The 16,334-nt window shown below is 42.0% G+C and overlaps 2 protein-coding genes across 3 annotated transcripts; both read left to right on the top strand.

The window, feature by feature from the left end:
- Window positions 1–1,379: 1,379 nt before the first annotated feature.
- rnf167 (ring finger protein 167) lies at window positions 1,380–7,539 on the top strand. Of its 2 annotated transcripts, none has more exons than XM_067228918.1 (10): window positions 1,380–1,545; window positions 2,236–2,364; window positions 2,505–2,585; window positions 2,694–2,831; window positions 2,949–3,036; window positions 3,150–3,240; window positions 3,907–4,012; window positions 4,161–4,254; window positions 4,813–4,893; window positions 5,192–7,539. In XM_067228918.1, exons 2-10 carry the CDS (start codon window positions 2,266–2,268, stop codon window positions 5,620–5,622), a joined length of 1,209 nt encoding a protein of 402 aa, XP_067085019.1. In that variant the 5' UTR covers window positions 1,380–1,545; window positions 2,236–2,265; the 3' UTR covers window positions 5,623–7,539. The 2 variants fall into 2 exon arrangements, with proteins under 2 accessions (XP_067085019.1, XP_067085020.1); XM_067228919.1 differs by lacking the exon at window positions 1,380–1,545 and adding an exon at window positions 1,651–1,793.
- Window positions 7,540–9,866: 2,327 nt separating this feature from the next.
- pafah1b2 (platelet-activating factor acetylhydrolase 1b, catalytic subunit 2) lies at window positions 9,867–12,245 on the top strand. The gene is made up of 6 exons (XM_067228923.1): window positions 9,867–10,243; window positions 10,778–10,865; window positions 10,979–11,068; window positions 11,249–11,365; window positions 11,730–11,852; window positions 11,967–12,245. The coding sequence occupies exons 2-6, from the start codon at window positions 10,785–10,787 to the stop codon at window positions 12,243–12,245; spliced, it is 690 nt and encodes a 229-aa protein (XP_067085024.1). The 5' UTR covers window positions 9,867–10,243; window positions 10,778–10,784.
- Window positions 12,246–16,334: the final 4,089 nt, after the last annotated feature.

Below are 16,334 nucleotides of genomic sequence, written 5' to 3'. Positions count from 1 at the left end.
ATAAGTACATTTGAAATGAAATCACTTTGTAGTGGCTGCTTTTATTTTTAAATGTTAGTGAATATCCTAATTAATATAGCAAAAGCATACTATTGCATTGGATTTGTATTTTCATGACAAAAATGTACTGTGTGCACACCTTCTCTCATCCTGATTGTCATTCTTTATGGTTTACTTGTATGAACTGATGTGTCATTGGTTGGTTCAGTATTATCTTTACCTCTAAATGCAGTATGTTTATTCAAACCAACAAGGGGACATTGGTAACAATATATAAGAATGCATGTGCACTTGAAATACAGTGCAGATCAGTACTTTTTGACTAAGTAACAACATAAACCTCATCAAACCAAACCACCATGACTTCTTGATTGTGTTTGCGTCTTGATTTCTGTGTGATTGTCCATGCACATCTTTCCCATGGTTCCTTAGGGATTCAAAAGTGATGTCACTTGGCGGTACAGCTGCTTCAGAGACCACTAAAGCAGATTGCAAATGTTCAGCATGCTTGAAGGTCTCTCACGCCGGGAACCTTTCATATGATGTAAAAAAAAACTGTCAAACAGAAGCAGTGTGAGCATATGTAGAAGAGATGCAGTGTAGAGACAAGAAAAAAGAAAATAAAGAGATATAATATATAAATAAAACATAAACAACATAAAGTTTGCCACATTAATTCAGACTGGTTGGTATATTGTCAACTTTTTTTTGACTACAGCTGGTTAGTGCTATCGAGAAAATGTGCAGCATAGATTACTGTATGATGAACAATTGACCAACAAATGTGGGCCTGGTGGTTGACACATAACTGTCACAACAATATCAAATCATACCTGTCATTTCAAGGGAGTCAGAAATGATTTGATTCTAATATGTACTGGCTACTGGCACCTGATGCTAATATGACATCACTACAACATGGGCCAGTCGAGAGTTTATTGTAGAGATGCAACCAATGTGCTAACTTATGAAATAATGTCTATCGGCTTTCAAACCATTGAATAACTTGATTGTAGTAGTTGGTTGATCATCAACAAATAAACCAGTAACATCAGTAAAATGATTATATCTTACAATGAATGGATCAAGCATCTTTCTGAAAGTATAGATAGCTTTTACGGTTTCTGTCACGTAATTTCTACTAGTACTGCTCTTCTCGTGAGCCATTTTTATGTCAAATAAATATGAACAATAGTGTAATTCCAGTTGTTTTTGTGGTCTAAACCATACCCTTGGTCAAATGTTCAGTTCTTCAATGCATACTTAAACCTGGTGGAAGACATGCAATTTCTCGCCGTTCCACAAGAGGGAAGTGTCGACCCTGCCTGGTTTGTTGTTTAACAGCAAAACAGGAAATGCTGCTTCACTGCTGTCTCCGTAATGATTGTTTTACAATACTCTGAACGAAGATACACTACCATAAACACTAGTATTTTACGACTGTATATTTAGGTACACACAATATCTCCAGTTGTATAATTAGGTACATTTTAAACGTCCTGTCCTAGCGAGATACAGATTGGTCTCCACGAAACTATTTACTGGGTAAGTAACTAGCTAGCAAGCTAATACTAGCAAGTTGGAAGAAAAGCCTAGGCTAGGTGGGTCGCTAGTGCTCACATCAAAACAACAATCGTAACCAGCTGGGTCCAATGGTTCAGTTTGCGTGGAAAGGTAGACTATCAACCCTGTAATCGATAACACTAGCTATTGGAATGTGATGTCTGTAGTGCTAGCGAGTATAATGTCACAGCGTACTGTAATCCATAAGAACATCAACAAATATTTTAGTGGTAAGTCGTTTAGCTCAAGACTAACGTTACTACTACCAGCTCAGTATGTTCTAGCTAGCGATTTAGATAACTAAACCTATATCGATACTATACGTACGTCTAGCCTAATTACACTTCCGCCGAATGTATTATTTCCATGACAATACATTTTCTCCCTGATTAGCTAATAATACATTAGAAACAAGACTAACCTATAGTGGTAGCTAATAGTTCGCATCTACCCACGTTGCATGACGTATCTAGCTAGCTTACTGCTTAGTGAGTTTAGCACCATAACAAGACAGGCCTTTGAAGGTGTGGTTATGAAGTCCCACAGCCTACTGCACACTATAAGAAACGTTTTAGGATTACATTTTCAGGTGCCTGTTTTAAATGGTGTTGACTAACCTAACTGACCAGTCAGCTGTTCTTTAATCACCTGAAGTTTTACTTGACCTTTCAGGTAAACCAGTTCATCTGCCTCGTAGGTAAGATGATGACTGTATGGTGCATGGGTGCCCGCCTGGGGGTCCTGGCTATAGCACTCTGCTGCACACTGGCACCAATACCTACACATGCCTACATTTATGCTGTGAGTCATCCGCAAACTCGTTTTTGTTTCATTCTATATTTCATTATATCAGTCCTGTTTCCATATTTGTTTAAAATATTGCCGTTTTTTTTGTGGGGTGGACTTTGTTGGACTTAACCATTTTGTTGTCTCACCATTAGCATTATAGCAATATGACCACCATGTTGTTTGAGGACCTGCCTGCCTTGTTTGGATCGGACCTGCCCAACGAGGGACTAATGGTGAGAAAGGATAAAGAGCACATTGTTGACAGGAGCGACGTGGTTTTGATTCGGATGACCTCTTTTTTTTAATTGAACAACCTTCCTTTCTTTGCCCTTGGCGTGTAGGGTTTGCTGGTGGAATCACGCCCACTCAATGGGTGCACACCCATAGAGCCCCCACCACCTCTGCCTTCACCCAGCGATGCTAATGCCACTAAATTTATTGTGCTCATCCGACGCTATGACTGCAATTTTGACATCAAGGTCAGTGCATTGGAAATCAAAGTCAAAATGTTTTATTTCCTTTTTTTCTTTTTTTTCTTTTTTTTTCTGCAAGTTATTCAACTCACTCTTGTGCTTTCACTTGATCGCAAACTCCAGGTCCTGCATGCTCAGCAAGCTGGATTTAGTGCAGCGATCGTTCACAACATGTACGCTGACACTTTGCTGAACATGGGCTACAGCAATGGTGAGTGTCGTTTCGAGGCCCTTTGAAACACGACCAGTTAGGGCTGGAAATGTGCCAATGTCACAATTCAGCAACCTCAGACAGTGTGAGAAATGGATTGTCTTTGTTTACAGACACAATAGCGGAGGAGATCGAGATACCTTCAGTGTTCACCAGCTACTATGCCTCCCAAATTCTGAGGAATTTTATTATTCCTGAGCGAGGGTAAGTAGCACGTGACACCCGTGGGTTTTATAAAATTGACGACTGAACCCTTCATCCTTATACCATATACAGTAAACCTATGAAAGTGTCACATTGGGGCAGATAGAATAATTGTGTGGTTCTGTAACTGGGAAGGCATTTTTTTTCTGTTGCCAGGTAAGGTTTAGGAGGTGGGGGGTAGATGGAATCTTGGTTCTAAGAGGGCATTCATGACTCTGTGGACCACTTGTGAATGTGACAGACTTGGCATTAACATTCTGAATTTTAGGACTGATTTGTTTTACATTATCATGCTGCATGATTACTTTATTATTCCTATGACACAACGTGAACTTGTGACATCATAGAGACTTCACAACTTTTGCTAACAATGAGAATGGCTCGGGAGAAATGGAGATAGATTGAAGGCCCAATGGAAGCTTGACCATTTCATATGGATTTGTAGTGTTTCCATCGAGTTGATCACGTTTGTGAAAACATGATGCAAAACACCATGGCAGAACTGCAGAGTGTTTGGCTGATTGCGAACCCCATCATACTCATAGAAACTGTACTGAGTCTCTCAATCATGTGGCTTTTAGTCCTGGGGCTTGACCATCCTGAGGTGAGGCACTCTTTAAATAGTGTCTACATGCAGAAGCTGATCGTTCTGTATTTGATGTGCAGGGCATATGTGATCCTCAAGCCTGAGTTCGCCTTTCCCCTCTCCTACTACCTCATCCCCTTCACTGGAGTGGTGGGCATGATCATCCTTGTGATGGTTGTAATCATGGTAAGTCCTTTGATGGAATGTGTTCTATATTTGTCCTCCTGGATTTCTGTAACGGGAAGACTGCAAAGCTCGACTCACATTCTAGTTTGTTGTGTTAATTGTCTAGCGAGGTGAACACCCTTCCTTCCATCCCCTTCCCTTGGTTTAGATCGTCCGTTGCGTGCAGTACAGAAAGCGGATGAGGAAGAATAGACTGACCAAGGAGCAGCTGAAGAAGATTCCCATTCACAAGTTCAGTAAAGGTAAAGAACGTTCTGGACCTCGGTTTAATCACTTTAATAATCCCAAAGGAAATTCAGGTGTTCAGGGAACTCTTTATGCAGTTACAGAATAAGTTTTAAAACAATTGAACAAAAATGAATGCAACACATAATAGAATATACACTGTGTAGCACTTTGGACTTCAAACTTACATTTGGGAGCCATTTTGTTTTTAATCTATCTTTATCTGTGAGTGTAAGCAGGTGACCTATTACGTTGGTATAACGGATTGAACAACAGTATTCTTGCATAGGAATGTTGATAAGCCGGAAAACAAATGTGCAATCAGATTTCTGAATCCTGCTCTGCCTGTTTAATACGTGTTTGTGTACTGGCATACTTCTGTTGCTTAGGCCTCGAGTCAATTCTTGTAGATATTTTATTGCATGTCAATGTTTTGTTTTGTTTTTTCACCTTTTATCAACCTTTGAGTCTTGTTTTTTTGTGATTTGTACAGTTTTTTTTTTTTATTTGATGAAATTGCAAGAAAATTCTATGTTTTCTCTCCAGCATTATATCTGTCCCGTTTCCTTTTGCAGGGGATGAATATGATGTATGTGCAATTTGTCTGGACGAGTATGAAGAGGGCGACAAACTCCGAGTGTTACCTTGTTCACACGGTAATCTGTCATGAAGAAACATACATACATGCATACAATGCTTATACACACACTTTATTCCATCCTCTGGATAAATTGCATCGTTACATCAGTGTACCAAAAACAGTTAAAGCAGTTGGTTATCTGTATTTATTGTATTTATTTAGGATGAGTAGTTTAGTTATTTATTTGTGAGTGGTTTTAACCGGACCTCAGTACTTAATTTCGTTCCAGCTCATGTACCATGTTTTTGGAATGACAACAAAATGATCCTTATCCTTAAAGACGAATTGTAACATACAATGTTTGGTCTCCTCAGCATATCACTGCAAGTGTGTGGACCCCTGGCTCACCCTGACTAAGAAGACTTGCCCGGTGTGCAAACAGCGTGTCACCCGACCCAACCCAGAGTACTCCGAGTCTGAATCCGAGGAAGAGGGGGTCAGAGGGGGAGGAGGGGAGGAGGGAGCCGAGGGGGAGGCCGACACTGAACGCACCCCCCTGCTCCGCTCCGCTAACCCGGGGTCTCCCACAGGCAGCCCGGGGGCCTACTCGGCCACTGTGGTCACGGTAACCACCGCCCAGTGCCTCGGCACCCCTCCCCTCTGTGACTCCCCAGTCCTGGGCTATGAGGGCTACTACTCCCCTGAAGAAGACTCTGACTCTGATGCCGGTGAAGGGGGAGAGGACGCTCACCCTTCCGATGATGACACTGCTCAGCTCATTGGAAGGGGGCCTGTGGGCGTGTGATCTCGTGTTGACGATTTGATTAAATCTGTATGAGCTGGAAAAGGTCAGTCTGTCGCCAAGGTGTGTGGTTTTTATTTTTTATTTTTTAACCACACTAAAGATTTTAAATGGTTTATGAAGTCTGGACTGTAACATTGTCTGTCATAGACTGTAGACTTTAAAACACTCGTCACTTTGGTTATTATTGAAGATTTTTTTTTATTTGGTGTTCTACCACACCAAGTTAGAAATTACACTTTGCTTATTCATAGTTTAATATAGAACTATGTTCTGTTACTTCTTTTAAAAGTTTTTACTCGTTTTAATGTTCTGTTGAATTAACAAAGTTAATTCAAATGGGTTATCAGTTCAGCCAATGTACTGTAAACCCATCTTGGACAGGCCCAACCTTTAAACTACAGGGCCCAGATTTGCACAAAATCATTGGACTGCCAACTTGAGTTTAAAAGTTCATTGTAAAATACTAAATACTGTTAATGATTTATTAATCTTCCTCTAATTTCCTGATTTTATTGATATTCAAGTCAATTTCAGGGGTCGCAGTTTAACTGAATGTTATGGTTACATTCATGGAATAGGTGTTGAATTCAAATGTCCTTGATGATACAGAATTGTAGGGTCTACAGTTTAATTCATTGTAATTCAAAGAAATGCAACTCGATAATGCAAATTATTGGATGAATCCAAACATAATACAACGTTTTTGATAAATCATGCATCCTATGCTTACAAAAAGACAGTCCGCCTGATACAAAATCCACTCGGATGTTTGTGTTTCCTTAGATTGCCCAGAACTGCATTTTAGGGACATTGATGATATCAAACAACATGCAGATAAGTTAATTGCACTGAATTTGAAGTTAAATACAATTTAATAATAAAATATTCAAAACGAATATTTGTCCCTTCAAGTTAAGAATAGACCCCAACCCTGATATGAGTGTTGCATTACTCGGTGATGGCCTTTATGGAAGTCAAGATTGTAAAGGGGCCATAAACTGTTTTAAGGGAAATTACAGAACTGTCATACTGTCTGTTGGTCCCTTTATACTATAGGGGTTCTGGAACACATGTTCTTAGTTACATGTTTTTCTCTTTGGGTTTTGTTCTTTTGTGTTGTCGGTAACTAGAGGGATATTAAGTTTAACGTGATGTTTTAATGTATCTGATTTATAGGCTACTCTTAATGATTAATCAGTGAGATAAGAAACATTGTCTCTAATAAAATGTTTGCTTTTTATCTTTATAATAATTCTATTTACAACCCTTGGTATGGTAGTTTCATTACCATGCAGAAATACCAATAACATGGTATTTGGCAAACGTTTTGCACCAATCTCTATAGGTTGGTCACATTTGTGCTCAAACTAGCCTTTATTTGACTGTTCAACCAAGGTCTGCTATTGGGAAGTTCTGTCGTGTATCTGTGTATGTTAAGGGACCCTCATTCATTTAACACGCCATTTTCTATTGCTGGTTTAGACATTAAGACCTCTGTAGAGATTATAAATGTGCAATGTGTGTCCTGTGTATTTTCTTGTACCCATACTTCAAAATACACTCCATATAGCTTTTTCGATTTCAGTGAATAGAGAGATTAGAGGAAGGCAACTAATATCCTTATATCTCTATCTGTTATATGAATTGTTGTATACATTTTTTATAACTTTTGGTTTACATCTTAAGAAAACAATGTATCTATTTGTCAACCCATAATATGTAGGAATCAATGTGTATGCTTTTTGATTAGAACGTGCCTAATTTCAGTCATAATTAATTTTGAACTAAATTACTTCAATGTGCATATACCAAACTTGAGGTGTAAGTGATTCCAATTTAATGGGGCTTGAAGTCAATCATGTATGTATTGAAGAACTTTTGTATGTCTAAATGTTTATTAAAACACAAAGACTAGTATTATGTGTCTGGGATCTTGAGGGCAACTCCTGCGTGATATAGCCACGAAGTGCTTCTTATCTGGTGCACATTCTTCGTACATTTTTAATTAGGACATCATCAAGCAGTACGACTTCATTAACAGGTGATTACCTGAAAATGCGTTGGTCATTACTGGCCTTGCCTCTAGCAGCTCCATTTATTACCATGAAGGATTATCGTCAACAGAGAAGGCCGGTTACAATAGGGCCTACCATTGAATCTCGGTGACTCTGTCTGAGGACCGTGTTGGACCTTTCGTATTAGTTGATAGAGAGGCAGCCTTTCAGCTAATGAAGAATTAAACGAGCCTGAGTACGTCAGATTATATCCCTCTCTTTCAGTAAAGCTTCTTGGCTTCAATGCTGTTTTTAATCCTTCCCTTGCGTCCTGACATTTCCGCTTTGTTCTATACACCCAGCAGTGAATAGCGTCTACAGTAATGTCTGTTAGCTTATAGATCTCAGGAGGTTGGGTGCTTCGCTGGCCCACAGTCAACGGATTCCCTTTATCAATTCATTTTAGCATGTGCTGGATTAAAATCTTTGACTACTCTGAAAATGTGACATCACACATTAAAAGATATATAACCGCCAAAGTGCCAAAACCTTCACATTTCCAAATGACAAAATTGCATCTTTGTCAAATGTGTTTCTTATGCCAAGGGTGATACCTTTTTGTACATATTTGAAACTGTAGCTAAGACTTCTGCCTTTGCTGATAAATTGCAATACCATATTTACAAGAGATGACACCTCGCTTGACCCCCTCTCCCTATTACTTTGCATCACCCTCATCGATCTTGCTTCTTTTACTCGTCTCAACCCCTGTTTTGCTGGATTCCAAAGAGTACCCACAAGAACTGGATTATGAGGTATGTGATGGCGTATATTTAACCTTACAGATATTTATTTGGATTTATGTACAGTTGTAGATATTTTACTTCAGTGTGTTAATAGTTTTATTTTTTATGTAAACATTTTCTTCGTATTCCCTTGAGTGTCATTGGGTAGAACAGTGACTTTGACCAAGATCATGATAGATGATTTACAGTTGATACAGGATATGAATTTATATTATAATATTAATAGATTGTGTAAACCAAGAGATATGTTGGTATTCTGAATACATTTTTGCATTATTCTTAAATATTTGCAACTGACCTTGGTTTTTGTGACCTCCATTATGATTTTAATGGAAATGAATTGGACAAGTTTGCCATTGCTCGGAAGAATTTTCAAATCCATTATCCATCATTATTATCCATAACATCATTTAAAACATCTTACTCTTTATATTTCAGATGTTGTCAGATAACACTTTTGACGTACAGAAAGACTCCATACCCCTGTATCAGCCTGTAGATGTTGAAGGATCAGGAGAGGATTTCCGATTTGGATCTAGAGATATCCTAAGTTTAGCAGAACCGGATCCAGAATTTATCATGGAAAACGATGCAGAGCATATTAGTGTCTGGCCACGTGTCCTCCTAGACTACATGGGTCAAAAGTACAGAGGCAGGACTAAGAAAGACCCCAAACAAAAATGTGCCAAGTTAACGGATGTCAAAGGTAGAGGATGTTAAATGACAGACAATCCTGCCAAACACACTGAGGTACATTCGTCACAATTTCCTTGAAGAAGTTTTGATCAGCTCTCAACTCTTTTTATGAATATCCTCATGTATACAGACTTTATATTGAATGTTTAGTGCATCTCCATTGTTATTTCTGTCCACAGTTATGTTGCCTATGTTGCATCAATAAGTCGTATGAATTATGTTTATAGGACTGAACATGCCTTCTAAATTCTTAATAAAAATACTATTATTGTGCAGAGCATCTATTCAGCTGTAGTATGACTCCTTATTCGTAATTAGTCGTTTACCAATGTGCCAGAATGTGAGAATGTCAGTTAGATTTAAATTTCAGTTAGGTGTAATTGGTTGTGTTCAAAATGTACGAGATGTGCAAAATCTAATCATATTCCATGAATTGGCTTATTAATAGGCTCATTTTTCATTCTATTATGGTCATGAGACGTTTAAAGATCCATTGATATTGATTGGGCTTGGTGGTTCTGGACTTTTAAGTGTCGAGGATAAAGGAAAAACGTACTAATATTATTAGTTACAGTAGGCTACATATTTCGATTAGTCTCAACTTCTGAAATCCACTTTACCCTTATGTAAAGGGGGCAGTTAATGTAGTTACCTTTACTTTGAAATTCTTGAGAAAAAACAACAATTACGATATGTGTTCCGTTTTTGATGTCAATTTCACACTGGCCGGACGGACGAAAGCGCAAGCGAACTGAGAAGGGGGGACTGAAGAAAGGGAAAGCGAAGAGGAACGAAAAGAGAGACGGGTTAGATGCTGGATGCGGGAGACTGGATAAGAACCCTTTTTGTGCACCAAGTACTTGAAGAATAGATAGGACCTTGTGATATTATTGCCTAAAGCAAGGCGAGGAGTTTGTTTACGTCTGAGTTTTATCACTGGCTAGTTTATATGGGAAGCTAGCTCGCTCGCTAGTAGGATCCTACAGCAGTAGCGCGGGAGCAGGCATCCTTGGACGCACGGCCACATTGGAGGCTTGCACTTGCAGGCAGTTTCTGTGCCTCCGGGAGGCTCCTAGCTAACTGGGCAAATTACTAGACACGCATTGGATCATCAGAAGTTATCAGGTATGGGTAAAACGTTGTCGGAATTCTCAAATACTATACTAGTTCAGCTAGCTAATAAACTACTGTACTACTAGCTAGCACTAGCTAGCAAGCTCACGGGCGTACCCTGGTTGTGTTTGTGTTGGTACTGACTGACTGCAGCACTGCGATGGTCTGTGCACTAATTTGGGTGCTTGGAGAAGGCCTTGAAACTAAGCGCAATTTGTCGGCAATCAACTAACAAGGCCTATTAGGACTCTCCAGTTTACATTTGACATTTGAATTAACTAACTACGTACATTGCATACGTTGGCTGCCAAAAAAGCCGCCCAGCCATTTCCTACAATGTCATTGTTTGATGTGTAAATCAATGGGTCGGTCTTTGTGGTGGTTAGAAAACACCCACCCTTCTCCTGTTCCCTCTTGCCTCCCGGAGGCCTGTATCAAGCTAGCTAGCAGTAGCCTATACTGTACCCTTTACCTGCAACACCACGACTGTTGGCACACTGGAAATATGAAACAGCGTTTGTGTGACCCGTGACTGTTGTCTGTCAGGGACGAGATGAGTGGCGACGAGATGAACCCCGCAGCGGTGGCCGAGCCGGTGGAGGATGTGCAAGGCGACGGGCGCTGGATATCCCAGGTTAGCAATTATTTATCAGACAGACATTCTCTCTGCATCGATTTAGTACAGTAGGGCATCGTCCAACTTGGGCTGCTGTTGTTGAGTGTGTCCATGCTGTGTTCCATCTGCAGCACATGCGGTTTGTTCAAGAGTGCAAGGATGCTGAGCCTGAGGTGCTGTTTGTGGGAGACTCCATGGTGCAGCTTATGCAACAGTACGAGGTGAGAGCTGTTGACAGGGTGTCTGTTTGAATATTTAAATTGACTAGTATGGCCAATGTTCATTTGAGGCCTGTTAACAACTTAGCCCTTAGCCCTGTATGTCGCACGAATAACCCCCCCTTATTACAATCGTGGCGCTTGTGTTCCGTTGCTCTTGACGATACACGGCTGTGTCCGCAGATCTGGCGAGAGATCTTTTCTCCTTTGCACGCGCTCAACTTCGGCATTGGGGGGGACACCACCTGTAATGTGCTGTGGAGGCTGCAGAACGGAGAACTGGATAACATCAGACCCAAGGTGGGACCCCACCGAGACACGACACCATGTCAGACTTGGTTAGGAGATCTGTTGGAACAAAGTTGCCTTCATTCCTTTAGCAGACTCTTTTATCCTAAGGGATGTCCAAATGGTAAATACTGAGGATAATCAAGGTCCACAAGTGCACGGTTTTAACGCTACATCGGTGGTTAGTGCCAAGCAATGGTCTTTATTAGTTAGTGCTGTGATTATGCAAAAATGTGTGTGCCAAGGCCCAGGGTTGTTTTCTTGGTGTGCTGAGTAGATCGGGAAACCATGGTGATGTGGAGGTATGGGGGGTGTGGAGGTTGGCCCTGATTGGATGTAACCCAAAACCGCTTCTCTCGAAACCGCTCCCCCATAGGTCGCGGTGGTGTGGGTAGGAACCAACAATCACGAGCACACAGCGGAGCAAGTTGCAGGGGGGATCCTCGCCATCGCACAGCTGCTCACATCCCGCCTTTCCAAGGCCAAGGTCGTCGTGCTGGTGAGTTCGGGGGGAAACGGCGTTGGATAACGGCGGGCGTCTGGAGAAATACATTCGTCGTTGTTGTTTTTTCACCCCACCTCACACCGTGTGTCGTGTCCGAACCCCCTCCAGGGCCTGCTGCCTCGCGGCGAGAGGCCCAACCCCCTGAGGGAGAAGAACGCGGCGGTCAACGGCTTCCTGCGCTCCTGGCTCCCGCGGCTGGGCCAGGCGCAGTTCCTGGACGTGGGCGCGGGCCTCGTGCACACCGACGGCTCCATCACCCCCCAGGACATGTTTGACTTCCTGCACCTGACGGCGGCGGGGTACCGCGCCGTGGCCAAGCCCCTGAGCGAGCTGCTGCTCCAGATCCTGGAGGAGAAGCCCGAGGAGAGGAAGGCCTCGCTGGTCTGAGGGGATGGGGAAGGGGAAGGGGGGAGGGCGGGCGGGCGGGCACTTCAGCCAGAGGCAGGCTTCATGCATCCTTCTGGTAGAGGTGATGTTTGGGGGGGTATTATCAGGTGGGACGTGTGAGGCATGTCTCTGGCTGTTGGATATGTCCCTCACTTAAAGAAGGTTGTGCACAGGAGAGAGAGAGAGAGAGGGGTGGGGAGGGTGGGGGGGGGGGGGGGGCTCCCTGGAGTGCAAGGGCCTGCAGGAGGAGTATGTGGGACCACCTCCATGTGTGCTGGAGGCGTGGAGAGGTGACGGGGGGAGAGAGGGAGGGGAGACGCCGTAGCGGCAGCGTTAGCACGTGGGAGCAAACGACAGCCTCGGTGAGTTTGTGGAGAAGAGGTGAAGCTGGAGGGAGGGTTCCAAAGCACCCTCATGAGCCTTGTCTGTAGAGATATACGCAGACCACAATTGAATAAAAACATGGGAGTTCGAGGCTGGACAGAGGCTCTTAAATATGCTTTGTCGTGAGTGAACTCGCCTCACTGCACTTGTGCAGTGTATATCAACAGCGAGGTGTATATCAACAGAGACAGCTTAGGAGCACATGACAAACAAAAGTTTGTCTTAAGGCCCTAATGAAAGTCCATACATACTTCTAACTCTCTGTGCCTTGCCGACTACACAAAAAAAAAATCCCGACATTGATCAGACCAATCATCCTCTAGCGCACTTTTTGTCAGACTAAATTTCAACCACTGGCTCTCTCTTCCCTCCTTAAACGGTAAATAGCAACTCAAATACCATCTCTTTCTCTCCCTCTCCTCTCCTCCCCCCCCCCCCCCCCCCCCCACATACGATCCACCTGGGCTCGTCTCCAGCAAGTAGATTCATTGATGTTTCTTGTTTTCAGTGTTTTGTGTCATGTACTCCCCCCCCCACTTCTCTAATTCACTAGCACCTGCCTTCTAACACATGACATTGTCGCTGGACTCTGAAACGGAAGCCCTACGCTAAAAGCTACTGATGCAGGTCGACGTGAGATCAACTGCACGCTAAAAAGCCAATCGCAGCTCACCTAGAGAATGTCATGTGTTTGTGGCCTTCAGCTTGTTCTCGTTATGTATTTTCCCGGTGCAGTTCTTTTTGAAAGTGGTTACCGAGGTCCTCCCTGGAGCATCAAATGTTCTCATGTTACTATCGTCTTACGCTGTACATGTATGCTACCTTGCTCTATATCGATGTACAACTCTGTTACAGTGTGTTCGTGCGAGTGAGAGAGCTAGCCTTTATACAGGTAAGAAGTGTGCTTGCGTGTGTGTTAGTGTCACTTGCGGAGTATGTGAATCGTTTCGTGCGAGTGGTTCAAAGTGACTCATTTGTATATAATACATATATGTGAAGCATGGGCAGGTGACGTTGTGTTGCGAATGGCGTTTGTAAGTAAGCATCTGTACCCTGTGCAAAATGCACCATCACTGGCTTATTTTCACATGCTAAACAAGATAAAGCATTCCAATAAAGGACCGTGGATGTAAATATGTTGTGGGAGGGACTTCCTAATGTGAATGTGAAGTTTGGGTTGTGAGTTGTGTGTTATAGATGTATGTGTGATGCCTTTGCCTCTAGAGGGAGCCACAGCAAGCAAGTTGCTCCTTAATTGGAGTATCGATCACTTAATAGATATCATATATATTTTAACAATGATACAATTACAAAATGAACTCGGTAAACTACACCAATTTAATTGAAGCTGCATTCTAGTGTTATTGTAGTGTATGACAAGTTAATCTGTTTATAAACTTTATAAATATTGTGAGTGATATGTGATAGGATTAGACTTGGTTTTTAATACCTGAATTTTTATGTCCTGGATATGGATTCCACAGTGCAACAGCAAGTGTTTGCAAATTGAAGGAAACCTTTGTAGACACACTGAAACCTTGTGTTGCTGACGTCAATCTTGTTCCCCCGGTTTTGCTGAGTCGGCTTCAGAATACTGCCAAGTAACACAAGTGAGCAATAGTACTGAGACTCGGGTTTACAGTTTAAAACAGGCTTGAGCAAGGACTGACACATTGTGAATACAGAGAGGGTCGCAGCCCACTGAGACACACCCTACTGGCTTACGTCATGACCAGGGTCAGACTGGCCGTCAGGAGATTTCCCAAACGGACGGTCAAATGGCCGTGGCATAATGCAAAAAAAAAATATATATATATATAATAATAATACAGGATCATAGGCTGGTCTGTGTTTCAAAGTTCCGGGCTGTTTTTCAGTCCCAGTCCAGACCTGGTCATGACTGTTACTTTGTTTCATATGGAAACTCGTGTCCTGATTGTAATGCAAAGGTCACGTGACAAGCAGTTCACTTCCTTACAAACCAAGGTTATAAGTAGCGGATCCTGTTTGAAAGTCAATCAAGTCTAGTTCAACTATATAACCACAGCTCAAGGTTTCGACTCTGAATGTTAGTTCCTATAACGTTTTTTCAAACTGAAGCATCTCTGAAACATTCTTCAAATCATCAAATACGCCCTTCCATCTGGTCATTCTTCAACACTCATTCATTTAGGGTTTTATTGTACACTTGGACCTGACGAGGGTCTCGTGTCGAATGAAAAAGGTCAATTAATAGACAAAGATCATAACGTACATGCTCGACAACAGGCTCCACACTGATGGTGAAACTAAGGCTGTACAGCCCACAGTTTACTGACCATGGAGATAAGAGGTGAACAGAGACTGTTGTCTTAGAACCACTGCACCAACTGACACCGGTGATACAGAGATAAGGTATCATTCTGCTGTAGAGAGAGATTCATAGATTCAACGTACATCTCTCAAAGTCTCCCTCTGGCTGATAGCCCATGTACAGTCCAATGTTTTACGGACGTGGAATTGTTTCTTCAGTGTGCTGGACATGCTGGTGCTTATTCAATCAACATGAAAACACTGCACGAGGCTGAGTACATTAGTTCCAACGCAGCTGATTGGAATCCATCTCACAATACAGGTGATTACTGTATGTCCTAACAAAGACATGGACAATGTACCCATCACACTGTAGAAGAATTGTGGATTCGGTAAGAAACTAATTTGGAGTTTGAATTTGGGACTGTTCTGTCTGAAGCCCAATCCTATTCTATTTTCACACATTGGATAAATGTACCCTTCTCTCAAATGTCTTTCCACTCCGGAAGTTTAGTTTAGTTTTTAGGAGAAAAAAGGAAATAATTAAATAAATACTTAAAAAACAAACAAAAACCCCCCACTAAAAACAGGTATTGACATGATCAAGTGACTTGAATCAATCTCAGTCCAGAAAACAAACCAAACTCATTGACAGACTCAGAGATGCAGAAAAGACTAGCATTCATGTGCCTGGATTGTGACACCATTCGGATCAAGCAGCATACCTAGTAGGACGTTAACCCACTGAATGAGAATGTACAGTATAAATGGCACAGAAAGGGGCAAGGTTTGGAACACGTTGCCAACCCGGTTACAACACCCTGCAGGTTTACTGCTGTGGCTTATGGATTCCCTGTGACAGATCAGCATATCTTATCTGTTGCACTAGCAGTATTTACTGGAAGTGTTTGAATGGACAAGAAACTGTTGCCTGGACTAAAATGGGAAGGTCTCGACCCATAACACAGGGTGTAACTTTGCTGATAGGTCATATTCCGATCACCTATTGGGTTAGTGGCAGTAGGAAAATATCAGTACAGTGAGGAAGCAAAACAGAGGAACATTATGATGAAATACTAAGCAAAACAATCGTAAAAATAACCCCTCAGAGAATGAAAAATCACAACAGGTAGAACCTTGTAAACATTAGGTTGGTGCCATCTGTTCTTTCATATAAAGTATGTATCTAATCATCCATCATTTGTGTGTAGAAGGCCTCCACGTATTGGAGATGCATTGATGTGTACAGTTCTGCCTGTGCATACCTGGGCAAATGTTTATCTCTTACAATCACACATGCCTACTTGGTTACTGGTTACTCAAGCATATCTGCTCACTCCTGTCCATCAAGCAGCAGAAATCTCAGTTATAAGGAAAAGAGAGAGGACTTTGGAAGAGGGTAACGAGTGCACG

The sequence above is a fragment of the Osmerus mordax genome, chromosome 25, assembly GCF_038355195.1.
Source record: "Osmerus mordax isolate fOsmMor3 chromosome 25, fOsmMor3.pri, whole genome shotgun sequence".
NCBI classification, from domain to species: domain Eukaryota; kingdom Metazoa; phylum Chordata; class Actinopteri; order Osmeriformes; family Osmeridae; genus Osmerus; species Osmerus mordax.
Note: the sequence above shows the minus strand (reverse complement) of the source record. Positions and strands in the feature narration are given on the sequence as shown.